Source organism: Microtus oregoni, unplaced genomic scaffold, assembly GCF_018167655.1.
Source record: "Microtus oregoni isolate MIOR12 unplaced genomic scaffold, Mior012 000103F_ref0000194, whole genome shotgun sequence".
Taxonomy (NCBI): Eukaryota; Metazoa; Chordata; class Mammalia; order Rodentia; family Cricetidae; genus Microtus; species Microtus oregoni.
In genome coordinates, this window is record NW_024544717.1 from 2,294,718 (window position 1) to 2,322,012 (window position 27,295).

A 27,295-nucleotide genomic window follows, 5' to 3' on the forward strand; every position below is an offset into this window, starting at 1 on the left:
CTTTTGTTGGGTCGATGTTGTAGCCAAGCAGTCACTGTCAAGTCCAGTGGTGGGAATCTTCCCCCTGTTTTCTTCTAGAATTTTCATTCTTGATTTTAGATCTCAGCCATTTTGAGTTTGTTTTGTGTAAGGTTTTGGGTAAGTGTCCAGTTTCATTAGATAGGCATCTGGTTTTCTCAGTGCCTGTGACTGTTCTTTCCTCTAAGTATTGGTCCTGGTAATCTTCTCGAAGATGTTGGGCCTGTAGGCAACGGGCTCCTCTCTGTTTTACTTTTGGTGTATTTGTCTGTCTTCATGCCAGGACTTTGCTTACTACAGAGTTTCTCTGTGTAGCCCTGGCTGTCCCAGAACTCACTCTGTAGACCAGGCTGGCCTCGAACTCAGAGATCAGCCTGCCTCTGCCTACTGAGAGCTGGGACTAAATGTGCACACTACTGCCACCTGGTGGTGACTGTAGTTTTTTATGTTGGAAGATTTTTTTAAATTACCAATTGAATGTTACGAGATTATTTCCTGTTTCTTCTTTCTTCCCCTCTCTCCTTTATCCTCTTTTCCCTCTCATGGTTTTTAAAGACAAAGTCTTTTGTAGCTCAGATTGGCCTTGAATCAATAGGTAGCTGAGGATCTCTGCCTCCTGGGAGTGTGAGCTTGTACAACACCTAATTCCTATCCTAGTCCTTGGCTTTGACAGTCCTGGTGGGTGTAGGTGTGGGTGTCCTGAACTTTTAACAGTCACAGCTTCTCTCTCTGTTCACTAAGTAGAGCTACTGAACCCTCTAGTTAGTCTCCATTAAGTTATTCTTTTCAACTACATATTTATTATTTTAAATGATATGTGTGTTTGTATCTATGTGTAGATACGTGTATGAGGTGTGCAGACACACAGGCAAAATACCCATACACATAAAATTTTTTTTCAAAGGAAAAAAAAAAATCTTTAAAAATTTGATCTTTGAGCCAGGCAGTGGTGGCGCACACCTTTAATTCCAGTACTCAGGAGGCAGAGGCAGAGGCAGGGGGATCTTGGTGAGTTTGAGGCCAGTCTAGTCTACAGAGTGAGTTCCAGGGCAGCTAAGACTACACAAAAAAAAAAAAAACCCTGTCTCAAAAATTTTTTTGTCCTTTGATGATTTCATATAGGAATATTTAATATATTCTGATCATACTACCCTCACCCTCCCTTATATTGCTCCTATCTCCAACCCCTTTTAATTATTACTGTTTTAATATGTGTGTATGTGTGTATGTATATGGTGTGTATGCGTATGGTGTGTATGTGTACACAACCTGAGTGAGGAAGTCAAAGGACCACTGTCAGGAGTCAGTTCTCTGCCCTGTTGAGGCAGGGTCCTCTCTTGTTGTTTCTGCCATGATGCTTATTCGGGTTAAGTTGGATTGCAAGCTTCCAGGAGTCTTGTGTCTGTGCCTCCCGTCTAGCTGCAAGAGTGAGATTACATGTGTGCTGCACAGTGCCTCGGGGGTGCCAGAATTACATGTGTGCTGTACATAAAGCATTTTAGCTTGGGTTCTGTGACTGAACTCAGGTTATGTGGCTTTTTACCTACTGAGCCATCTTTTTAACCCCCATTTTATTTGGTTTTTTAAGACAAGGTTTTTTGTAGCTAGGGAGCCTGTCTTGGAACTCGTTCTGTAGACCTGGCTGGCCTCGAACTCAGAGGTTTGCCTGCCTTTGCCTCCCGAGTGCTGGGATTAAAGGCATGTGTCACTACCTCCTGGCGTCGCACTGAACATCTTGCCAGTCCCATTTTAATTTTTTTGAGGTACGGTCTCATGTGACCCAGATTCAAACTCTTTCTTCTCCTGCCTCTACCTTTGTTACCGTTTAGTGACTGCTCTGCTTCTTCTGTGATGTCTATATAAGTTTAAAAAATTTTATTATTATTATTAATTGTGTATGTGAGAGAGATGTGCATGCGTGTGGGCATGCTCATGTTAAGGCACATATGTGGAGGTCAAAGGACAGTTCTTCTCTCTTTACACTTTGGGTTCTGGAATTGGAACCCAGGCCTTCAAGGCTTGCTCTGCAAGTTCTTTCACCCCCTGAACCATCTTGCCAGCCCCATAAATTCCCATATGAATCCTTGGTCACTTGTGGTCCCTGAACTCTCTACTTGATTGGCTGTTTACTGGGATTGGTAGTTTTTCAAACAGTGCATCTCTTAAGTCTTTGCTGAGGGTGTGTGTGTGTGTACAAGTGCTCAAGCTCAATAGGGTCGTGGACAGTTTTGGGTTACCTTTCTCCTCATGGAGTCTCAGATAAGCTCGAGAACCTAAGAGAAACATACATGTATCCACCTAGGAAGGAGAAAGAAAAAGGATAAAACCTCCTGAGTAAATTGGGAGTGTAGGGGGTGAGGAGTAGGGGAAGAAGGAAAGGGGAGTGGGAAAAAATGTATAGCACCTGCCTATTCAAACAATTAAAATGAGAACGGGGGGCACTAATTAAAACGGGGATAGAAAAACTCAAGAGAGAGCTTAGGGCCTTCTCTGTTCTCTCCATGGCCCGTTGGTGGTTTTCTAGATTACAGGGATGTGTTAGATGGAGCTTCCAAAGCTTCTGTGCGCATCCTCATTCCCCAGCTTTTCTTTTGAGTTTTAGTTTATACTTGCTTGCCCCACGGTTACCCACTGTGTAAGGAAGTCATGAAGGTAAACGGTAGCCTTTAGATTTTCTTGACAAATGCTCCAGAAAATATGTGTGCCGTGGGTGGGCTCTCAGTCAGGTCAGTAAAGACAACCATGCAAGTCCAGCCTTCCTGGAACTGAGAGACAGGGCAGTTAATGGCAGTCCTCAGGGCTGAGGCTGTGGATGTGCCTGCCCTGTTTTGTGTTCTCCATGGAGATTGCCAGGCTGCCGTTCTGCACTTTGCATGCAACAGGCTCATGTGTGTTTCCCTTGTGGTAGAGATAGGGTGCTGGCTAGTTTTTTTGTCAACTTGACAGACTAGAGTCATTTAGGAAGAGAGAACCTCCATTGTGAAAGCGTTCCTACCAGCTTAGCCTGTGGGACATTTTCTTGATTAATGATTGATGTGGGAGGTCCCATTCCATAGCAGGCATTGCTATCCTGCAAGGACCAGTGTCACCTCTGGATGGGTGGTCCTGGGTTTTATAAGCAGGTTGAGTAAACCATGGACAGCACTCCTCCATGGCTTCTGCTTCAATTGAGTTCTTGCCCCTTGCCCTGACTTCCCTCAATGATAGACCTGGATGTATAAGATGAAATAACCCCATTGTCCCTAAGTCAGTTTAGCCCCCACCCCCACCCCCAGAGTTTCTTGTAGCTTTCCTTTTAGTCTGTCCTGGGTCGTGTACCACCACCGCCGCCCAAGCTGGTCAAGGTCTTTTTAATCGTAGTGAGAGGAACCCTAACTAAAATAGACAGAGGGATGAGAATAGGGCATTTAAAATGTCAAAAAGAAACTTGGCATGGTGTTGCACACCTTTAATCTTGGCATTTGAGATGCAGAGGTAGACAGATTTCTGTGAGTTTGAGCCTAGCCTGGTCTCCATAGAGAGTTCCACAGGGTTACACAGTGAGATTAAAAAGTGTCATGCTCCCTGTTCTTATTTATTTAGATTTAGTTGATTTTTTTTCTTTTTCAGAAGATAGACTTTTATTTTTATGAACAGTGTTTTGCTTGCATCTGTGTATGTACTCCATGACTGTTGCCATAGAGGTGAGAAAGGGAGTTTCAGAGCCTTGGAACTGGAATAACAGTTGTAAGCGACCATGTGTATGCTGGGAATGGAACCCGAGTTCTTTGCAAGAGCAACCAGTGTTGCTAAACACTGAGCCTTCTCTCCACTTCTTGAGTTGTTTTTCTTGAGTTCCCCGGATTCTTAAAGAACTTTAGACATTTTCTGAGGTTTCAGAATTTATCATTCTGGCAAATTTTGCTAGTTTTTACATGTAAAAACCATGTCCATCTTATGTGATAGGTTGTTTAAGATGTATATATTTTAAAATTATGAAATAATGCTCACTCATAACTGATAGTTGGATACTTCCCTTCTCTGGTGATTCATGGTATTAGTTTGGTTGTCTTTCCAGACTGTTCTAGAGTATCAATACAGACACAGACAAGCAGTGGTGCCTCTTTCCATGTTTGTTGGTGGAGCATGCAGACATAAGATACAATAGGATCAGGCTGGAGAAATGGCTTAGAGGTTAAGCGCACTGGCTGCTCTTTCAGAGGTCCTGAGTTCAATTCCTAGCAACCACATTGTGGCTCACAACCATCTATATTGAGATCTAGTGCCCTCTTCTGGCATACAGGCAGAACACTGTATACATACTAAATAAATAAATCTTATTTAAAAAAAAAAGATACAATAGGATTGTGTTATTTGCACTTCTGCCCAGTGCTCCCTCCATATTAAATAATTTTTCAGGATTTCGTGTTGTAAAGTTTTTCTCAAGATGTGTTTGCTTAAGTAACTATACTTTTAAAGCAAACATGACATCACATTATAGGTATTATTCTGCCAGTTGAATTGGTGATGTTTTAGTCCATCTTTTGAGTGGCTGCATCCGTACACTCATTCATTCCTTTACTGTATTCTTTCCTCCTGCAGTAAATATCTTAATACCTGCAGCAAATGTTGTGCCCACATACCTGTTGCCTCTTTGCTCTGTGTAGTTATTTTAGATTTAGGTTTACTAATTTGGAATTGTACACATTTTAAGTTTTGGTAGTTACCACAAAAGGCTGTGCCAAGTTACCATTCTTCTGGTAACGTAAGATTGCATGTGTAGTGTCCTTTCCCTTGCTGCTAACAGTTTAAAGACTTGCTGTTCGTGTCACCAGACCTTCGCATGCGTGCTGAACTGGCAGTGACTGAGGCCGAGGGGTAGCAGGAGTTTCCTAGGGTGAGGGGTCAAGTGGGCTTCTACATAGGGATGTACACCTGGGACCTCTCCCAGATCAATGCCGCAGCCCATCTTAGATTATGCTGTTTTGTGAGCTTTATTGGTAGTCACAGAGAAAGCGTTTGCTATGTTATCTTGGTGTTTTTCAGGTAGCAACTGGAAAGTGGAAGAAAATAAGTAAATACTGTCCCCTTGACCTCTACTCAGGGTAAGAGTCACTTCTCATTTGCTGTTTTGGTTGGGTGGTGCCTGCTAAGGGACAGCCTAAGAGGTAGGGGTTTTGAGGGTTACTTTGTGAAGTGTTCATGACAGTATGTGAGAAAGAGGGGGTGGGGATTAGAGGCATGTTCTGTAAAGTGGGGATAGTGGGCATCTTCTATGAGGGAGGACCTGGGGGTGGTGAGGTGAGGTGAGGACAGGTATTTTGTATTGTGGGGAGACTGGGTTGTATTCTGTAAGCTGGTTGTAGTATTATCTGAAGTGTTGGGAGTGGGGTATGTTCTGTAAAGTGGGAATGTTGGTGAGGTTGGAGTATACATGCAGGTTCTGTGCAGTGGTAAATGTGTGGGGTTCAGTGAAGTGGGGAATGGAAGGTATTCTTTGAGCTGGGTGTGGCTTTGCTCTGTCTAAAGGACTCCTTGCTCATTTCAGAAAACAAAGTGTTGCTGTTTTTCCTGTGAGAACTAAATCAGTTTGGCAGTGCAGTAAGGGAGAGTTGTGATTGATTTACCTGTGCCCCCAAGGCTGGATATTATGAAGCGAACAGTAAGACAGAGCATTATTGAGAATTTATAACTTATCAAACCTGAGTCAGGAGCTGTCCTTGGAATGTTTATAATGCAGCCTTTTCAGAGCTGGCTGTGGGTGCTAGTGCTGACGCCCTGTCTGCAGTGTGACCTCAGGACGTGGTTTGGAATCCTTGTTTGGGGTGGGTTTGCCTCTCTGGGAGCCCTGTAGATTTCATGTGGGGGTGAGAAAGGGGCTGTGTTCAGGGAGACTGATGGAGGACCGGGGTATGGTCTGGAGCATGAGTGGCAACGAGGAAGCGACAACAGGTGCCAGTTGCTTTTAAGTAGGGCAGAGGGCAGGAGGGAGCCAGTCCCACAGTCCCCCAAGTGGAGGGAGGGTGAGAGGTCCCATGTTCCTGTCTTTTTTAGACTTCCTGCCCTTTCCAGAGGTCTGTCATGGCATCTGATCACGATGCCTGAGCACGTGCTCTAGCCTCTGCAAGCTGCAGCTGAGGATCTAGAAGGACGAGATGGAGCTAGATGGACTCTGAGTGATTGATGTACCTTGGCCTCTGGTTCCCTGCAACTGCGGGATCCCTCATGACTGACTTTGGGCCCGAGACCAAACTCCCCTCATGTGCCCAAGGCCACAGTTACTGGGAGCTCTAGGTCCCAGCTCAGTTTGGAATCGCGTCTATGAATATGTGTGGCGAGCAGGCCAGCCCACTGCCTTTAAATCCTTAATGCTTTGTCCTTCCAGAAACAAGCAGCGCATGCACTTTGCCTTGAAGAGTCTGCTGCAGGAGGCGCAGAACAATCTGAGGATATTTAAGGTAAGAGCTGTTTCCATTCCATGGTGGATTCCTGGCAAACCTACCACACTATGATCCTGGCCACAGGTTCTGTGACCTGATATGTCGGGGTGTCCAAGCTGGTTTGCCTCAGACCAGCTCTCCATGCCTTGACCTTGCAGGGGGAGGAGGCATGCCTGAAGGAGGGAGGGGACAGGCAGAGCTAGCCTTGGCAGGAGGTGGTGGCTGTGGCCATGCTGGGAATGCATCTCTAGAGTCCCCTTTGCTATGGTCTCATTGGACAGCAAGTTGGACTTGAGGCAGCGTGGAGCTGTGTGAGGGAGCAGGACAGAGAATGGACTTTCCAAAGCCCGTGTTTTGCTTGGTCTGGGAAAATGACTAGTGAACTGGAAGTACTGTCCTGTCTTGGCTGTGTGGCTGGTAGCTTGCATTCCCACCAGCATTAATTTTATTCTTAAAAAAGACCATGTGTGGGCTGGAGAGATGGCTCAGAGGTTAAGAGCACTGACTGTTCTTCCAAAGGTCCTGAGTTCAATTCCCAGCAACCATATGGTGGCTCACAACCATCTGTAATGGGGTCTGGTGCCCTCTTCTGCCTGCAGACATACATGGAAGGAATGCTGTATACATAATAAATAAATAAATATTAAAAAAAAAAAGACCATGTGTGATCTGTGGTATGCACATGTATGCTGTGCTGCTTGTATGAGACAGGATAGTCCTTAGATTCAGTTCTCTTTCCACAGTGGGATCTGGGAATCAGATTAAGGTTGACACTGAGTGACTTCTCTCCCCTATTTTTTTTTTTTTTTTTTTTTTTACTTTGCCAGGCGTGGTGCGTGCCTTTAATCCCAGAACTCAGGAGGCAGAAACATGCAGATTTCTGTGAGTTCAGGGCCAGGCTGGTCAACAAAGCTAGTTCCAGGACAGCCAGGGCTGTACAGAGAAACCCTGTCTGGAAAAACTAAAAGAGATTAGGAGCCTGGTATTTAAATCCTGGAGGGAGATAAATCCCTTTAACTTTGAAGCTCATATCTGAATCTGTCAGGCCACATTTGAGGTATCTGGTCTGTTGCTTCTGTAAAAATCAGCTTGGAAGAATCCAGAGATTAGCCAGCCCTTCCCCAAGAGGTGGCTTAAGGAAATTGATATGTGATGGCTTTTTTATTTATTTATTTATTTATTTTTTTTTTTGTTTTTTTGAGACAGGGTTTCTCTGTAGCTTTGGAGCCTGTCCAGGAACTAGCTCTTGTGGATCAGTCTGGCCTCGAACTCACAGAGATCCGCCTGCCTCTGCCTCCCAAGTGCTGGGATTAAAGGTGTGTGTCACCACCGCCCGGTGATGGCTTTTTAAAAACAATGTAAAAACTTTTTTTTTTTTTTTTTTTGGTCTTATTTTCTGAGACAAGGTTTCTCTGTGTAGCTCTTGCTGTTCTGGAACACCCTCTGTAGATCAGGCTGGCCTCAAATTCAGAGATCCACCTGTCTCTGCCTCCAAAGTGCTATGACTAAAGGTGTAAAATTAAAGGCCTGGCTTAAAATTAAGAATTATAAACAATCTGATCTCTTTTACTTTGTGTGTGTGTGTGTGGGGGGTCACAGGACAATTTGCAGTTCTATCTTTCCATCATGTGGGTCCTTGGCTTTAAACTGAAGTCATTAAGCTTAGTGGTAAGCACCCTTATCTACTGAGCCATCTAGCTGGCTCTGTTGTGTTCTCTAAAGCAGTAGGCAGCAGTGCCGGCCGTGAGTTCAGCATGGTGAGCCCTGGCAGCTCTCGGGCTTCTCTGTCTGATGCTGTGCATTCGCTGCTCCCTGAAATTCTGCAAACCAGCAAAGCAGAACATTCCTGAAGCTCTGAAGGTTCAGGCTTGGAGAAGCTGCCTGGCTGTGGTCAGTGATCCCATCTGGACATTTGTGCTTAGAGACAGTGTAGGATTCAAAGAGTGTGGACCTTGTTATAGAATCTCTATGCTACCTAGGTTGTGACTATGCCAGATGTCCTATGAAATCTTTGAACGGCCATATTTGTATGTGTAAACTCTATCTCTGGATTTCACATTTACAATGACCCTCAAATCTAGACCCTTGATGCTGGGGTAAGGTGTCGCTGTGAGGACTCCCTGACCACTTTTGGGCCTGGAGGAGGGGCCAGCTTCATCATGAGCACAAATGACCCTACCTTGGATGTCAGTTGACTAACTCAGCTCCACTGTGGTCACCCTCTTCTTCCTGCCTAGCATGGTGAGCGGTGCCTTAGTTTGTCCCTTGGACAGCACCTAGATAGGAGTATCTGGAGAGGCACCCCAGGATCTAATGGGGAGAAGATAGCCATACCTCCCAGGGTCAACCTACTCTCTTGACTATTACTGCTCTCCTGAGACCCTAGCTTCACACACCCACTCGTTGCCTCAGTGTCTTAGCTGTTGCTCTTTGAAGGCATTTCCATTTTGTGCCGTAGTTCTGGGGAAACTCTGGTATCTTTGGTAAGAGCCTTAAAGGTGCTGTGATGTTGTGTCTGCTTGGACTGGAGGGTGTTAGAGGACCCACCATGTGGCTTAACTATGAAAGCATGTATTCAGAGAGCCTTGAGATGCTTCTGGTGTTGTCCCTAGCTCAGGTCTTGTCATAACCCAGTGTCAGCATGTGTCCTTGCTTGAGTGCTCAGTCTGAATGCTGTGTGGTTCTATGAAGAAGGTCGACAGTTTTAAAGCAGGAACATTTCTATGTCAGGGATCTGGTCACTTCTCTTATCACCGACTCTGGGGTCTGTGGGGCCTGATCTGACCCCTAGACACTGCTTGGGCCCTCAAGTAACTGGGGATTTGTGGACATCTGTGGCTTTGTGCTCAGTATTTGCTCAGACATGCTGTGAGATCATTGTCTGATGGTGTCAGTCCAGGGTGCTGGCCTGAAGTTTCTGAACCTTTCTTTCTCTGACTCATGCTTAGTGATACAGCATGGAGAGTAGGATTCTTCAGAGGAGCTAGTGTACAGCAACCCTGACTACCTCGTCTAAAAACACTGGGGTCCTCTGTTTGTGCTCTGCCCTGCTGGTTTTTGTCAGCTTGTGTGATTCATCTCCCTTTCTTCTTTTTCCTGCCTGAAGAATGGCGAGCTGATTTATGGTTGTGGTGATGCCCGGAGCCCTGCGGCTGACTTGAAGGAGCTTGCGCACCACTTGAAGCCCTTCTTCTTCCCTTCCAATGGCTTGGCCAGTGGGCCTCACTGCACGAGGGCCGTGATCCGGGAGCTGGTGCGTGTTATCACGAGGGTACTGCTGAGCAGCTCAGACAAAGGCCGAGCAGGTGCCCTGAGGCATGGGCTCCAGGGCCCACGTGTCTGTGAAGCCAGCCCTTTCAGCAGGAGCCTACATCACCAAGGTAGGGCTGGGCCTTCTCCAGTGGGATGTGGGTCTACAGGTACACTTAGACTATTCCTCCCCATAAGTAGCCAGAGTGGCACCTGCAATGTGACTTCTGTGTCCTTGCTTGGCTTTGTGGCACTTTTGGAGGTGCTGTCTAGTTCTGTAATGGTTCCACAGAATGAGGCTTAGCTGACTCACAGAGAGTTGAGACTTGCTTTTCACCTTTATCTGGGTTTTTAAGCTGCTTGACATACTTGGGCTGTATAGTTCCCACTAGTACTGCCTGTATCCTGTGTGTGTGCTGCAGTGAGTCCGTGCTCCACTGTACGTTTCCCCTCTGACCATCATCCTGACTTTGGATGCAGACTCCTTGGTCTGCTTGTCGGACAAGAACTGAGACCAGGAATCCTTTGTGACTGGGCTGAACACTGTGGAGTGAGGACAGGCTTTCAGGGTCCCTGGCTCCAGAATGTGTCTGGAAGGACACAGATAGTTGCTGGCACCTAAGTGATCTGGTGACACCAGAGTCTTCTTTCACAGACCTTTCTGACACTAATGTGCAAACAGACCTAACTCATGGGTAAGCAGTATTTGAAACAATGAAATAACACTCATGTTTTCTTGTAACCCAGTGTTTTTTTTAAATAGCATGAATCTGTCAGCACACGTAGTTTTTTATCTTTTAGCTACCATGATTGGGGTAGACATTCACTGCATGGACATCCTGCTGTCTTGACACAGGGCATCTGATGTGTGACTGAGAGCATGTTGCTGGAGTGTCTGAATAGACATGTTCCCTCCCTCGTCTTTTCCTTTAGTTGGCTCTAAGAGACCTCAGCTAAGGTGATACTGTACACGTCATTGTGAGAGAGCATGAGTGAAGGATGGAGCTTTGTTTTCTCATCTGTCCCAGTGAGGACAGGACCTTGCTAATGGTCTTGACCACTGTCCATTACTTTGCACGTTTAATTCATATTGTGGCAGGCAGACCCTGACCCTCTTGATATGTGAGCTTAATGAATGGGTTTTGACTTTGGAAACAGGGTCCTAGTTGGTCTTGAAGGGGTGAGGATGCTGAAGTTCATGTAGATATAAAGTGACTTCTAGAGCATGGATAGAGTTAAAGGATATTCTGGGTCAGTGTTTGGACAGCACAGGCCCAAGGGGAGAGGCATAGTCTCCATCTGTTTTGTGTGTAGAGCCACTAGGTGCAAACGGTAGTCAGTGCTCAGTCATCTTTGTAGTTTTATAAGGAATGCAGTGTCTGCCCTCAGTGCTAGGCTGGGGCCCCGGCTATGTCTGTAAAGCCCAGGGTGAACTCTGCTGTCTGAGGCCTGGGTCTCCCTCCACAGTCTTCAAGTTTTGATAATGAACCTGCTCTCGTTCTCCCTTGATGTTCTTGGTAGGAAAAAACACCCCAGAGCACTCGGGGTTACCGAAGGGCTGTCTTCTATACAAAACCCTCCAGGTACAGATGTTGGACCAGATGGACATCGAAGGCCTCTACCCTCTATACAACCGGGTTGAGCGCTACCTGGAGGAGTTTCCTGAGGAGAGGTGAGGCTGGTGCCAGAGGAAGCTATGAGGCTAGGCTGGTTAAGGTTGCCTGAACTCCAGAACAAAACAAACCTCCCAGACAGAACCTGGCTCCAGAAGACCCCTACAACCAACTCTCTGCTGAGGAAGTCCCCTTTGGGATGTGTGTGTGCCAGGGTCCATATGAGATTAGTGGTTCATTACTAAGACACTTAACAGAAATAAAGAACTTAAAAATGTGACCATTCCAAAATTCGTATGTCAGGGCCTGGCCTGCAGAGGGCAGTGTTGTCCCACAGGTTGCTCCAGTTAGCCCATTGCCTTTGTAGATCCTGAGCTTCTCTGACTATCACATCTAGGTCCCTGGGCCTGCATTGTGGTCCCCAAGTTCACACCTGCAGTGTCTGATGGGCAGTTCTCTTTGTACCTCACTGGCTTTTGCCTAAGGGTGTGTGAACAGCTGAGGGCTAAGCCTGGCTCCCCTGAACCGTGGGGGTTGTTGAAGATCTTGATGGTATAGAATCAGGCTTAATGAGAACAAGCAAGGTCTCTTAGCTGCCTCTGAAACAAAGCATGTAATTGTTAGATTGGCCGTGTGATACAGAATGCATTAGTGAATGAAAGTCTCCAGGAGCTTCGTCATCCTCTTTATTTGGTCTTGGTGCTTTTCCTTCAGGAAAACATTACAGATAGATGGGCCTTATGATGAAGTATTTTACCAGAAGCTGCTTGATCTGTCTACTGAAGATGATGGGACAGTGGCCTTTGCATTAAGGAAGGTGAGTAGACTAATTGAGAAGCACTGCATTCCTGAGGTGTTAATACCCCTCCCCTCCACAACAGTGACAGCCCAGAACTCAGATTTATTTATTTTTGGTTTTTCGAGACAGGGTTTCTCAGTGTAGGCTTGGTTGTCCTGGAACTCGCTCTGTAGACCAGGCTGGTCTCGAACTCACAGAGATCTGCCTGGCTTTGCCTCCTGAGTGCTGGGATTAAAGGCGTGTGCCACCACCGCCCTGCCTAGAATTCAGAGATTTAAAGCAGAGTGACTGCAGCGTTTTTTCAGATGGGCTGGGGCAGCTGATGGAGAGGGAGGCTCTGTTCTTCTCTTCAGAGGCAGGCTCCAGTGTGTGGTGGCCCCAGCCCCCACTTTTGAGAGCCTTACAACTATGCTGTGTTTGAGGCTTGAGAGAGGGATTGAGAAGGTCTTATAAAGAGGTTGAGGTGCAGGCTGAAACTTTCTTAAGCTGGGGAACTCCAAAGGGAAAGCTCTGGGTCACGGTGCAGCAATTGGAGGCTGCCACATCCAGCTGTGAGTACCTGGAAGGAGGCAGAAAACCCAAGTAAACGTAGTCTACACAGCTACCTAGAACTGGCTGAAAGAAATCCATTGGGAACACACAATGTGCTGGTGTTGGGCACTGGCTCTGAGACGGGCTGCTGATAGGTTTTCATGTCAAATGTATCATCACATGCCCTCATAGATACTTGTCCCAGAGAAATGAGGATGAGGACTTATGTACAGAAGAACTGTGACAACCCGTGTTTTCAGCACATGCTATACTAGGTTAGACTGTCATCTCAGGACACTGGGCTTTTGGACTTCTTCTTCTTTTTTTTTTTTTGGCTTTTCGAGACAGGGTTTCTCTGTAGCTTTGGAGCCTGTCCTGGAACTCGCTCTTGTAGACCAGGCTGGACTTCTAACATTTTGAGCACTGCCTGGAGGTGTAGTAAGTAGACTTTCCAGGAAGGCCAGCTTCCAATGTTTCAGGTTAGGGGGCCCTCTTGTCTCTTGGCAGCCACTTAGCACTGCTCTTGTAATTCAGGAACATCCATCAACAGGATACAAACGAGAGGGACTGTATCTCGGGAAAACTGTCTCAGAGGCAGGTGTGGGGAAGTGGTGGGGTGAGGCTCCCCATCAGTGTGCTGACTTGTGTGTTCCATTACTTAGTAGCTTCTTTAGTTCGTCTTCACTCCATGGTTTGGAAGTTACCTGTTTGGATTCTTTCCATGGTAACGTGTCCAGTTCACCCTACATATTTAAAGTGTAAAGCTGCTCAATTGTTTGTGGCCCCCGTTGGCACATGATACAGGACTTGGGGTACTTTAATTTTAGTTTTTCCCAGTGTGTGTGTACTTATCATTTGGTATTTGTTTATTTCAGGTTTTCTTTGGGTGTGGTAGGCAGCATGCTAGGCAAGCACTCTACCAGCTAGCTCTAGAGAAGACATTTTTCAAAGTCCCAGTTTCAAGTATTGTTTTAGACATGCTTGTCAGATTCATTTGTGTGTTAGGCCCTTATTGCCTTACTTTCTCTCCCACTCAGATCAGTCCTCTTTGTCCTGTTTTTCTTTAGCAGCAATTTCATGCCCTGTCCTTTACTCACAACCACATCACTTAAAACACACCCTTAGCTGTCTCTCTCTGCCCCTGCAGTCCTGAGCAACTGCATTCTTTCTCTTGAGTGCTGCATATAAACGAGACAGTCATTGTGTGAGCCTTTGTGCACAGCTTTGACATAGATAACTTTCAGATTTCACCTCATTTTCTTTCATGGCTCAGATTCCATTACAGTGGACATACTGTAATTTAGACACCTGCCCATCAGTTGATGGACATCTCAGTTGTGACCACTTTTACAATCAGCGCTGTTGTAAATATTTGTGCACAAGCTTTTATGCGGCTGTATATTTTTTCTGCCGTGTATGCCTAAGAGTGGAGTTGCTTGGTCCAAATGGCAATATCTTGTGTGTTGTTTGGGCTAGCTTCAAACTTGGAATCTTCCTGCTGCCATCTGCGTAGCTGAGATTACAGGTGTGCCTCCTACTTCGTCTTTTTTGGGGGTGAAGTGGGTGAGTAGTGTAATGGTTTCCGATAGGTTTTTCTTTATATGTTACTTGACCTTTTTCTTGCTCTTAATATTCATTCTTTGTTTTGTATGTTTTGTAAAAATATGGAACACCTCACCAATTTACATGTCATCCTTGCGCAGGGGCCATGCTAATCTTCTCTGTATCGTTCCAGTTTTAGTATATGTGCTGCCGAAGCGAGCACGGTGGTCTCCATTTGCTTTAAAGAAGACTTCTTTGATGGGGGTGGGTAGCTACAGTCATCAGTGGGTATAAAGATAAGATTTAGAATGTAGTAATGAAGTACGCTCAACTAGCAAAGTGGTAACAGTAGATTCTTTTCTCGTTCTGTGACCTCACTGTCCCTGGGAAACTGGCAGAAAGATCTTAAGAGCCAGAGTATGAGGCAGTCTCCCATGAAACAGTCTCTTCTAGAAATAGCTGCATAAAAAAAAACACTGCAACACTGGCAATGTCAATAGACACGTTAAAGTGGAAGGGGGAAGTTTGTAGTGTCCCTCACTAGACAAAGAACTATAGACAACTATTGACTGCTGGAAGAAGAAGAATTAGCCCCTTATTGGTTGTTCAACACAGAGTGGTCAGCTCTGAAATCACAGATACACAAACAACTAAAAACGGACCGAGAGTGGGGGTAGGTGGGAAAGGTTTGAGGAAGGAAAGGGGGGTAGGGAAGTAATTCTTTTTTTTTTTCCTTTGTTTTTTATTTTGTTTGAGATAGGTTTCTCTGTGTAACAGTCCTGGCTGTCCTGGAATTTGCTTTGTAGACCAGGCTGGCATCGACCTCATTGAGATCCACCTGCCTCTGCTTCTCAAGTGCTGGGATTAAAGGTGCGTACCACTACTGTCTGGCGGTAATCCTATTTAATTAAGTTTTTCTTTTTTAAATATGTTGATATTGACATTGTTTTATTTTTACCTCCTGCACATAAGCACCTCTGTGAGATGTTTTGTAAATGAATTTATGTTTGGTAGGTTTCAGTGCCATATAGTTGCAAAGCAAGAGATTATTTAAACATTTTCATTTTAACTTTTTGAGCCTTTATTTCATTAGCTGTTTGGATTATGAAAAAATAACTTATGTAGAAGAATGTTCAGAAAAAAAATGTATAGCCCAGTGAGCAGAAGCCAACCAGAGCCCCTGTTGGAATTGCTTCTCAGTCTCAACTAAGATCTCATATGCAGTCTCTCTAGCTGGAGTCTGACCTGTGTTCCTGTGCAGTGCTTTGTTCTGCTTTTAGCATCTCGTAAATGGCGTCATGCTGTGCATGCTCTATGTTCCTGTGATGTTTTCTCTAGCAGTGATTGAGCTGTGCCTTTGCTGCATGTTTTTTTTTCCAAAACAGAAGTAATACAATTTTAATTTCAATATTTATAATACACAAATTAGGAAGTAAGAATTCTAAGTACAACTTTAAGCAAGTCACTTGTCTTCCCCTATAATAATAATATAAGCTATTTAAAGACTTACAAATTCAGGGTAAAACAGAAACAAAAATACTGTACACTTTCCCTGCCTGCAGGCAAAAGATGAGGAATACTGTTCTAAATAAAAACAAATGCTCTTAAAGCTTCGGCATCCCACTCCCAGCCACACCCCATTCCATTGTCACACAGTGTGTTTCTGTAGCCAAAGGACACACGCACACTCTGACTGCCTACACACAAATGAGACACTACTCTGCACACAGCCCAAACAAGGAGACTAACAGTCACCAGGGACCACGAACATAAAAACCAGTAAAACCAGTAAGGAAAGTCAGGCTAGCAAAACATTACTACAAAACTAGTAAGTACCATAGCCAACAATTGCCCTGTTTTCAAATTTCAGAGTTAAAACCCCTAAATCAATACTCCCCATTGCCACCCTCCAACACCCCAAAAGAAAACTTGCTGAAACACTGGTAAAGTTAGATGTTTCACAATAAAAGCTCATACTATATAATCTCTTAAAATGAACCTTTTCATCCTTTCCACAGCATGAAACTGTTATAGCTTAATTATATTAAAAGTAGAAAAGTCTTTCCCAAAGATGCACATGCATTTCCTATCAGTGCTATGTCATACTTAACAACTGCATGACTCGTCTGTGTAGTCAAGAGCTGTTTGTAGAAAAACTGAGGTTACAGCATTCGATTCAGTCTAGCCATAAACTGTAAGGCCCTTAGTTTGGTTTAGGATTCTTTTGCAAGATAAAATAACCTTGGGGTTCACTTAACAAGTTACACCTCAGGTTCCTGGCTGTATTGTGTCAGTGCATGTTCTTATTTTGCAGTGATTCATGAATGGGTGGATTTAGGATTTCCTTCTTCACTGTATGAGGCTATAGTTTTAGGTGCCCTCAGCATTAGAATTAAGTATGTTTCAATTGTCATTTATCATTTCAAGTGGCTTTTTTATCTTTGGATATACTTTTTACCTTCAAATTTCCTTTTTCTGTCATAGTAGAACTATTCTAGATTTTTTTTTTTTTTGAGGCTGTTTTTCTCTGTAGTCCTGGCTGTCCTGGAACTCACTTTATAGACTAGCATGGCCTTGAACTCAGAGATCTGCCTGCCTCTGCATCCTAAGTGCTGGGATTAATGGCGTGCGCCACCACCGCCTGGCACTTCTCTAGATTCTTGTGCTTAATAATGCCTTTTCCATCTTTTTGTATATTCTTTGTCATTGAATAGACACAAAAATGGTTTTTTAAAATATTATTTTATGAGCACGTACACCATCCATGTGTGTGCAGGTGCCCAGAGGCCAGAGGGTGTTGGACCTCCTAGAACTGGAGTTCCAGGTGGTTGTGAGCCCCCTAATGTGGGTGCTGAGAACCAAACTTAACCACTGGGCCATCTTGCCAGCCTCTATAATTTTTTTTTGTTTAAAAATATTCTGGGTGCTAGATAGATGGATTAACATTGTATTAATTAGTTATTATTTTATTATTGTATTATTAATAAATATTGCTAAATATAGGAGCTGGAGAGATGTGTGAATAGCCTTTGCTTTCCCTGGAGAATACTTAGGTTCAGTTCCCAGCATCTACTTCAGGATGAATGGATGCTCACAACCATCTCTAATTCCAGCTCTTGTGGGTCCGTTGCCATTTTTTTTTACTGAGAACACTTCCACACGTGTGCGCATACACTCATATAGCTACACACACACACACACACACACACACACACACACAAAAGCAAAAAAATCAATCCTGACACTCTGTTACTTAGACTTAAAATTTGAGAGAGGGCCTAACTTTGACAGATTTGTTTGTGTCTCTCTTCTAGAAGTCACACATGTGCTGGATGAATTCTCTGTGTGTCATGTTAGCCTTCTGCTCTGTATTGTGTGGCTCTGTTCCTTTCCATGCTACATTCTGGGTATTTTCTTTGATTCTTCTATTTTAGCAATTCTTGGTAGCTTTTTCCTCCTCTCCATTTCTTCTCTTCTTTGGTCTTAGCCCCTAAGTTGTTACCTTTCTTTGTCCAGTTCCTATCTTTGTGGGTAATTAGTGTTAACACTTCTCAGAAAACAAACTGTGGGAGTTGCTGCTGCAGGGAACACAATGGAGGATACGTCACACCCCTGTCCACGGGGCCCTAGCTTACTAACTGGTCAGTTTCACTGCCCTTGTAGTTACTCCGCCCTGTTCAGTCACACCTGTTAGTTAATCTGATAAAGGCTTAATGTTGTTTTGCTAAGACATTTAAACGGCTCATTTTTGTTTCCAGTTCTCCTCAGTTGTTTGGTCTGATTCTTTGAGTGGAGCAGCATGTGTGTCTGGTACCTCAACAGCTGGAGTCCCTTTGTGTATATCCGGTTCTGCTATTGTGTTTTTCAGTTTTTAGCTCTTTTTACAAAACAAAATAGTTGTTATTTCTTTAGAGCAGTTTCCACTTCTTAGCAAAAAGTGAGGGGGAAGTTTAGGTTCTCGCATGGCTTTTTTGCTGGCTTTTATTCATGTTATTCTGTCTTGTGCGTGCATATTTTTACTTGTGTGTCAGAAATTGTATTTGTGCAATTATTTTAGAAATACTTGCTGCCTCACATTGTCTTTCCAAAGAGAATAATAGGTGTGTCTCTGCCAAGAGGACTGGCAGGCTGGTGTCACTGTGACCCAGTTTGGGGGCTGATCCTTCTGAAAGGCTGCAGTTCCTGGGAAGGCCTGCCAGCTTGGGCTCAGGGTGTGAATCTGAATGGAGCAGCAGTGTGCACACTAAGAGAGGACTTATGTGGTTCCTGTCCTGTCAGCTTGAAGGTTGACCTTCCTTTGTAAAACAAACCCAAAGCCTGTTGCCTCTGTCTTGTCAGCAGTGTCTCCAAGCAGAGATTTCTGATACTCCATCCAGTTTTTCTAGTTGGCTATTACCACTGAATTGGCTCAATAACCCACTTGAACAATACTCTAAGTGAAAGTCTCACTCCTTGGTTTTGCGTCTGAGAAACACGTGCACATCCCTCCTCTGCACTGAAGAACACTGTTATAATTTCATTTCTTTGATCTGTGGCAACAATACCTTCTCATATATAGACACACATACACACAATATGTAAATATTTAATATTTGTATGTCAAAGCTGGAGAGATGGCTCAGCAGTTAAAGAACACTGGCTATTCTTAGAGAGGACCCTGGTTCAACTCCCAGTACCCATATGGTGGCTCACAACTATCTGTAACTTTACTTCCTGGGAATCTAATGCTCTTTTGGCCTCCTCAGGCACTGTACAACATGCAGACAAAGCACCCACACACATAAAAGATGTATATGGAGTCCAGTCTGGCCTGAAATTCACTGTTGTTGCAGAGCGTGATTTGAGTTCCTGACCCTTCTGATTCCTCCAAATTCTGGGACTGTATGTGTAAACCACCAAAGTGGCTAGGACTTACACATTCTCCCTGTGATCATCAGATTGGTTATCCTTAGCATTTGGATTAGGCCTGTATCATGTAAAGTTCTTGATAGTTGTTTAGGTTTTCAGACTGTCTCATATGGCTTTTTTGTTCTGTACCTCGTTTAGACTGGCTATGCCTTCAGGGCATTTTATATTGAACTCTTCCTTTTTGTCTTAATTAGGGTTTCTACTGCTGCAACAAAACACCATGACCAAAGAGCAAGCTGGGGACAAAAGGGTTAATACGCCCCTTCCCCCCCCCCCCCCCTTTTTTTAACTTCCATTTCAGCATTGCTGTTCATCACTGAAGGAAGTCAGGGCAGGATCCTGGAGAAGGGGCTGATGGAGAGGCCATGGGCGGATACTGCTTATTTATTGGCTTGCTTACCATGGCTTGCTCAGCCTGCCTTCTTATAGAACCCAGGACCACCAGCCAGGAATGGTACCACCCACCATGGATTGGGTCCTCCCCAACTGATCACTAAATGAAAAAATGCTTTACAGCTGCATCTCAGGACATTTCCTCAGCTGAGGCTCCTTCCTTTGATGACTCTATGGCTTGTGTCAAGGTGATACACAGTAACCCAGTATACTTTTTGACTGGGCTTCTTGCTATGTATCATGAAATTACAAATTTCTTTGCTAACTGGAGGGTGTGCGGATGGGAGCTGGGTGTCTCTAGCTTCCAGGTTCTTAAGGTCCAGAACAGCCAGCAGACCTGGTGTGGATTATGCTGCCCCTTCCCCTCCCTGCCTCAGGGAAGTGCAACCTGAGGCCTTCCCAGTGCAGCACCTCCTGCTTCTGCAAAATCAGAGGAAATGGTTGAGAGGGAGAAAAGAGCGTACTTTCTGTCATCAGGTCAGATGCTAGGGCCAGTGATGATATGTAAAGCCAGTTCCTTTCATGTAACTGTAAAAGCAGGAACTATTTAAAATACTCAAAAGATGTACCAAGGTCCAAAGAACAAAGGGGATTAAAAACTGCCTCAAATTGTGTGTTGTAGAGGTGACCATGGTGGACACTCTGTCTTTGGTCTCTCCACGTGCCTCACATGTGTAGTATTGGTACTGGGGTTTCTGGGCAGGTTTATAATGCAGAACTGAATTTGCTTGTCTTGTTCTGTGGAAGAGCTAGTTCAGAAGCATGCACCTGTGCTTGGTCCAGCCCCGTCATCACCTGGCAGTTCTGTCTTTGGTTTTCTTTGTACAGTGGGATACCTCACTGCAAGCTGAGGATGCAGAATTAATAGATTCACAGCCCTAGAATGTGTCCAATATTGGCTATAATCACCATTTCCCCCAAATACACTGCATGTATCTTCTAGAAGGTACAGTGATTACTGCTGAATACTAAGTGTAGTCAAAATATGGAAAAGCTGAGGCAACTTTCCCCTTCCCTCCTTCCCCAAAGATAGACTGGTTAACTCACTGATGGCAGGTCACAAGTCTCAGGGATCCAGTTGGGGTCCACATGCAGTAAGAGGTGAAAGGATACAGTGGAGGCTGGTGTGTGTATTGTATATTGTCAAGGGGACTGTTTCCCACTGTGTCAGCCTAACTTCACCGTCAGGCTTTATCACAGAAAATAGTTGCTCTGTTTAGTGGACAGGCCTTGTGACTCGGAGCTACCCTCTCTTTCCTCCACAGGTGCAGCAGTACCGGGTAGCTATGACCGCCAAGGACTGTTCCATCATGATCACACTCTCCCCTTATTTACAGGGCACAAGGTGAGGAACCATTGCATGACATCTTCCTTGGTCTAATGATTTTGTGGAACAATGATGACAAAGAGACTCCCTTACTTAGAAACCCTGCCTGATCGGGCTACTCTCTTTTTTTTTTTTGAGACCGAGTATCGCTATGTAACAGTCCTGGAACTAGCTCTTGTAGACCAAACTGGCCTCAAACTCACAGAGATCCACCTGCCTCTGCCTCTCCAGAGCTGGGGCTAAAGACATGTGCCTCCACAGCCTGGCTTGGGGCTACTATATCTTTGTTAGAGTTGTTCTCAAAGGGCTTCATTTTTTTTTTCCCCTGAAGGATGGGAGCTTTTGCATGTGTGTGTGGCAAGGGTGTGTGTGGGGGGGAATGTTTTGAGACAGGGTTTCTCTGTGTAGCCCTGGCTGTCCTGGAACTCACTTTCTGGACCAGGTTGGCCTTAAACTCACAAAGATTCTACCTCTGCCTTCAGAATGCTGGGATTACAGGTGTGCGCCACCATGCCCAGCTGGATGGGAACTTATTTATTAACTCTTATTCTCTAGAAACTTGTGATTTAATTACGGGCATTTATGGATAATAAGACTTTTCCTTTAAAATGATTATTATATGTTTTTATTAATATCTCTATTAAATTGGAATGTTCATTATTGTTTTATAAGAAAAAACTCTAGTAACCGAGTGTAAATAATGTGGCCAATTCCTTTCAGAGGAAGCCCAGGCTCCATTCAGGCTGAAGTGCTTGAACCTTTTAAAGATTGCAGAGCGTACTAACTTTCACAACTGTTACTGCCATTTTTAACCTCTCAAACAGTGTATTCTTGTTCCTCTTCTGAATAACCAGCATGTTTGCCATCTTTCTCCCCACAAATGTTTGGCTAGTTGTTGTCACCTCCCCTAGCTTTTAGTGATTCATGCTGAGCCTCTTCGTCTTGTAGCATCTTCAGCCTTGATCTTCATGAATGCCAAACCCTACAGACTTCTCTGGAATCCTCCACATCTGACCTGTGTTCCTGGGTTAGGTGATTATCTTTCTGATGTTTCTGAGCTTTGTGTTTCCCAGTAAGGTTCTCTGGGAGGCACAGACAGAGTTGTACTGTCTGGTGTTGCATGTGAAGGGATAGTTAGGGCTGAAGGCAGTGGCTCTGGTTAGTTACAAGCTCCTGTCGTCCCTAAGAAAGACCCCGAGCTTAGCTTTGAGGAACCCTTCAGTAGACTACGGATCTATGCTAGAGGAGAGCTGCTCCCAAGCCTGGCCAGTGATGCAGCTGGGAAAGGGAAAGGTGTTGAGTGCAGGGTGCTCAGGTGGAAGCTGATTCAAAGTCAAGAGGCTGGAAGTTCAGGGCACCTGAAGGATACACTTGTGACTCATCCCCTCCAGCACTGTGTCTGTGGTCCACAATTGTTTCCTTTGAGGAAAGCTGAAGGCTGGGTTCCTTTTCCACACCCTGACTCCAACTGCTCAGTAAATCAACATTTGCTGTGGGGGCAGAGGGTTGTGTGTCCAGATGGCTCGAGGCTCAGGATCACCAGCCACCAAGTACTGCATCTGCTCCCTTTTCCAGAGACAGGAAGATTGTCTCACTTTTATGCTTAAAATAAGACAAGACAGAAATACCATCACGGCTAGGAAATAGTAGTCTCTCCGAGGTACATAGTTGGCCACAGTAGACATGCTCGATCTGATCAGCCTCTCACTTTTGCCTTTTTAATCTGGCAAGGAGTTAGCAATCAAGGATGCTTAATGCGGACTTGCCCACCTTCCCAGTGTGTGACCCAGCATAACTTTGTCTCTGACACTTCTTCTCAAATTCTCATTGCTAGAATCTTTATAGGGGGCTGGAGGGATGGCCCAGAGGTTAAGAGCACTGACTGTTCTTCCAGAGGACCAGGGTTTAATTCCCAGCACCCACATGGCAGCTCACAACTGTCTGTGACTCCAGTTCCACGCAATCCAACACCCGCACACAGACATATTCGAAGGCAAAAACACCAATGTGCATAAAATAAATATAGAATCTTTAGAGGCTAGGAAATGTCTTGCAGCATAATTTTGATTTAAAAAATTTAAAAACTGTACAAATAATATGGTTGGGTTATGATGATATAATTTTGTATTAATATTTGATCTCTTAGCATCTTATCTTGAGCCCATTGTCAGGCTTGTTAGTTTATCTCATGTCACAACAAATACACTGATAAAATGAATTCAGTTTAAAGTCCACGATGAAAAAGGGAAAAAGAAAATTAGGTAAAAAATCATTTCCATTCTTAAGTGTGTTTCATGAACACTGATTCAAGCTTATTTAATTTTAAAATGTGAAATGTTTAGAGCTTTTGAAAGTTTGAAAAGCTTTGCCATTTGGCATTATGCCTCCGTATACCTATTTTGTGGAAATTGAGAATTTGGTGACGAATTTGAAGAGAGATGGCAGACTGGGAAATTCTGACTTGTTTTTGCATAGGATTCTGAAGAGGAAGAATGGGCCCCGCCCTTGGAGGCTGCCTTACCTGCTAAGGTCAGGTCTCAAGGCCAGACAATAGGGCCCATCAGGAGGCTCAAAGTTGGTGGTCCAGATCCACTTTGAAGCAGGAGCAAAGGAGCTAGGGGGATGGCAACAGGACACTCCACGGTACCCTACTGCTGTGCTTGTCTGCCTGTGGAAGGAGCTGCAGAGTTTGAGATTAGATGTCCTCCACCCCCAATTTTACTTTGGAGAATATACACAGGCATGAGCCTTCTTTGAGGAAGGTGGTGCTGTGCTCCCCAGAATTGTACCTAGCTCCAGGAAATAACATTCAGGAAAACCAGAGACCGAGTTCATCCTAAGATGCATAGTAAACCCAAGGCTGAATTTATATCCCTGAATTTTAACGTATAGTCCATAAGCGTCTATGTTTGCTATTTGTTTCTATTGCCTTCCTGTTGCTCCAGGCTTTTGAAGAGTTTAGAACTATCAGGGAAGTTCTCGTTGCTACTTATCCCTAAACCCTGCCAAGTCTATTACAAACATGCGCTTTGGCTTCACTGTGTATCTCCCGGCCTCCCTCAAATCTGGTTAGTGTCTTGGAGAACAGCTATCAAGGTGAAGACAGCAGCTCCAGCCCCCAGATCATTCCAGTACCAGTTTCTAGGGCTACTACAGGGACAGGGATGTGGTCATGGCAGTAGGGTAGGGATGACTGTGCCCTGGCTTTTGCTGAGTTTTTGCCATATAGTCTGAAGGAGACAGACTTTTCAGTATTAAGGGGCTAGTGTACACTGGCCTGTGTCCTTGACTGTTTTGGAGCTTGTGGTCAGTTGTCAGACCTGTGATCGAGCCAAACTCAATTTTTTCCCTATAAACAGGATTCTGGAGCAGCAAATGCGGATCAAGGCTTTAGTGTACTTTAGAACAGGCCCATGTATGTCAGTGTTTGTTCTTCCAACTTGGGAGTTTTTGAAGCTTATTTTGTATGTCTTGTTTTTAATGATCTCTAAGTGTACAAGAGTAGTGAGCATGGAGGAACCAGAACTCTCCAACAGTTCTCTTGTGCCAGCCTGGGATTAGATGCCATTCAGGCAGGAGTATGAATGCTATGTACTGTGTTTTCAGAACAGTTGGATACCACTGCAACCTCAGTATCAGGTTTAAAGTTATTCTGAAAAGGTTTTCAAGTCAGGACTTTCTGGTGTATATAAAATCCACAAAAGCCCTGAGGGGAAAAAAAAGCATTGAAGATGTGACTTGAGAGTTAACACAGAACTGCTTGCTCTCCAAATGTGAAAAGCACGAAGGAACTGGTTCTCAGCAGCAACGGGAAAGCACATAAAGAGAGTCTGTTCTCAGCAGCCATCCAGCTGGCTGTCGCACAGCCTGATCTACTCTTTACTTTTTCTTAGGTTTTGTAATACTTGGCTCACAATAAAGTGATTTTTCTTTTCCAGCATTCATTAATACCACTGGAACATGGGGAATATCACTCACACATTCCACATAATGGCTTTTCCACCTTCGGTTCTTTTAAACCTTCTTCCCAGACAGTGTACTGGCCTGTGGCCTAGCAGTCACTTACTTACCTGCGCTAGTGTTTGAAGCTGCCCAGACAGGAGATGCATACAGACACAGAATGGGTGCTCTGAAAGCTGGACTGGGAGGGCCTGAGGGTCTGTGTAATCTGAAATTCTCTTGTTACTTGCAGCTCTGACCAGAGGCCTGTTATCCCTTCATCAAGGTCCCGGTTGGCCTTCTCTGTGTCTGTACTGGACCTCGACCTCAAGCCCTATGAGAGCATTCCTCACCAGTATAAACTGGACAGCAAGATCGTCAACTATTACTCAAAGACTGTGCATGCCAAAGATGACACTGTGAGGTCGACTCGGTTCAAGGAACATGAAGATTGCACATTAGTTCTCCACAAGGTCTAACTTTTTCCTCTGCGGTGTCTTTGAAACTTGAATGTGAAAGTTGAATGACAGAGCTATTTTTGGTTGTGTTGGGTGACTTGGCTGTGAATGTTTTTGCTTTTAACCCCTGCTGAGGTTAGACTGCCTCTCAGAGACAAGGAATTGAAGAGCACTAGAGTCTTCTAGGACAAGGAATGTAGGACGTGAGTGCTGTGTCCCAGCAAGCCATCTGTTTTCTTAGAGTGGAAGTGTCCGTTAAACCCAGGAAAACACCCTGGATAGTTCTTCCAAGCAGAGCTCACGTCTAATTCTCTAATGCAAAAAGCCTTATTATTAAGACCCAAGGTTTGGATCTCCTACCACCAGACTCTTGACATAAAAAACTTGAATTGTCACGAGTATCTTACCGTTTGGATTTTCAAGAAAACATGGATACTACTGGAACTTTCCCAGCTGTTAACTGGTTACATTTTCAATGCAAATCACACATCAACACAGGCATTGGGTAGTTCCTTGCTGCAGAGCGGTCAGGGGTTAGTGCGGACATCGGTTCTGAGTGGTTTAGACTCAGGTCCCTGTGGAGGTACTGAAGGCCATGGCTTTGAAAAGGGGCAGCAGCAGGGAACATAAGACTCAGGTCAGGATGGACACCACTTACATGAGCATTGCTTTTTTGTTGTTGTTTTTAAATTCCTCATTATGATTTTAACTCTAGGGGGAGCTGAGGCATTCTTTCCTACCTGAAATTGCTGCTGTAGAGGCTGGAAGCAGAGCTGTAACTCAGAGCTGCTGTGGTTGGCTGGGTGGGTGTGCCTGACAGCCTGGATTCTCCTGGCACTCTGGTGTCTTGGGTGGTTGAAGAACAAGGTTCCCTTCCTCCTAAACCACATTCATCCTGGGGTTAGCTCTGGGACATGTTGGGTATGTGGGTCTAGGGCCTTGCTGTTTTCATCAGGGCTATAGAAGGCTCCTGGCTGGCACTGAGGATTCTTATTAGGGTCACCAAAAGTGTGCCTGGCTGCTATGAAATCATTGGGAGTTTTGGCTTCATTTTTTTTATCCTATGGTAGGCTGTACAGACTGATTATTTATATCATCCTTTTGAGAGACAAATGAAGGCTTATTGTAACATAGTAGTAAAAACCACGGAACTGTATGAAAATGCTACGTGAAAAATGAAGAAAATATTTTGCTGATTGTAAATTTTTGTGGGAAATTTTGTGATAATTTGAGAATTATACTTGTTTGATCAAGCGACCTCCTATAGAATTTATTAAATTCTGTCCTAATATTCTAACTATTGAAGACTCAGGTAAAGACACTTGTACTTTTGGATCCTTGGCTTTCTTTTGACTGGTTGTATGCTGGGATATGTGCTTATAGCCTTCACTTGAGTCATGTGCTTGAAGGTCATGTTCTTATGACTCTAGATGTGCAGGGGAAAGCAGCCTTCAGTTTTGTTTTGACGCAGTGTTGACTGGTTTGGAGGTAGACTAGCCATGTGTATGTGTGCATGTGTGTGGTGGAGGTGTTATGCCTGAAACCTCAGTACTGATCTCAGGGTGGGTCCCAGGCTCTCAGGGCACGAAACTTTTACTGCTGAAACACTAGTCTCTCTTGGAGAATTACTATTTAGCAAGAGGCTAAAGATAGGTGGATAGAAACAAACAACCTCTCCTGGGGATAAAGAACATGGAAGGAGCACCTTGCTGATGTAAAAACTTAACCATGTTCTTTTTTACTTGCTTCTTTTTCTTTTCTTTTCTTCTGGCCTCGAACTCACAGAGATCCACCTGCCTCTGCCTCCCGAGTGCTGGGATTAAAGGCATGGGCCACCACTGCCCGTTTATTTATTTATTTTTTTTTGAGACAGGGTTTCTTTGTATAACAGTCCTAGCTGTCCTAGAACTTGCTTTGTAGACCAGGATGGCCTTGAACTCACAGATCTGTAACTGGAGTGTCTCTCCTGTCTACCAGTTCCCTAATAACCACTCTTGTAGTGGGAGCTGCGGGCCTGCTTTTCGTCCCGCCCAGCTCCCGCCCGGCTAGCTTTACACCAGAAATAACAACACACAAACTGTATTCTTTTAAACACTGCT

General features: G+C 44.6%; 1 protein-coding gene and 1 non-coding gene across 5 annotated transcripts in view; one reads left to right on the plus strand and one right to left on the minus strand.

Annotated features, from left to right (window-relative positions):
• LOC121443255 (inositol-pentakisphosphate 2-kinase) overlaps positions 1-27,295 on the plus strand; it is a 51,423-nt gene that overhangs the window by 17,316 nt on the left and 6,812 nt on the right. For 3 of the 4 annotated variants that reach the window (XM_041644945.1, XM_041644942.1, XM_041644944.1), the window contains exons 7-13: positions 5,044-5,102; positions 6,383-6,455; positions 9,544-9,817; positions 11,208-11,358; positions 12,014-12,116; positions 20,738-20,817; positions 24,992-25,211. In XM_041644945.1, coding sequence (XP_041500879.1) covers positions 5,044-5,102; positions 6,383-6,455; positions 9,544-9,817; positions 11,208-11,358; positions 12,014-12,116; positions 20,738-20,817; positions 24,992-25,211 — 960 coding nt within the window. Of the gene's footprint in view, positions 1-5,043; positions 5,103-6,382; positions 6,456-9,543; positions 9,818-11,207; positions 11,359-12,013; positions 12,117-20,737; positions 20,818-24,991; positions 27,270-27,295 lie in introns of those variants that run through there. The other variant, XM_041644946.1, reaches the window with a different exon arrangement.
• LOC121443275 lies at positions 14,288-14,394 on the minus strand. The gene has a single exon (XR_005973644.1). It is a non-coding gene; the product is annotated as a U6 spliceosomal RNA (small nuclear RNA).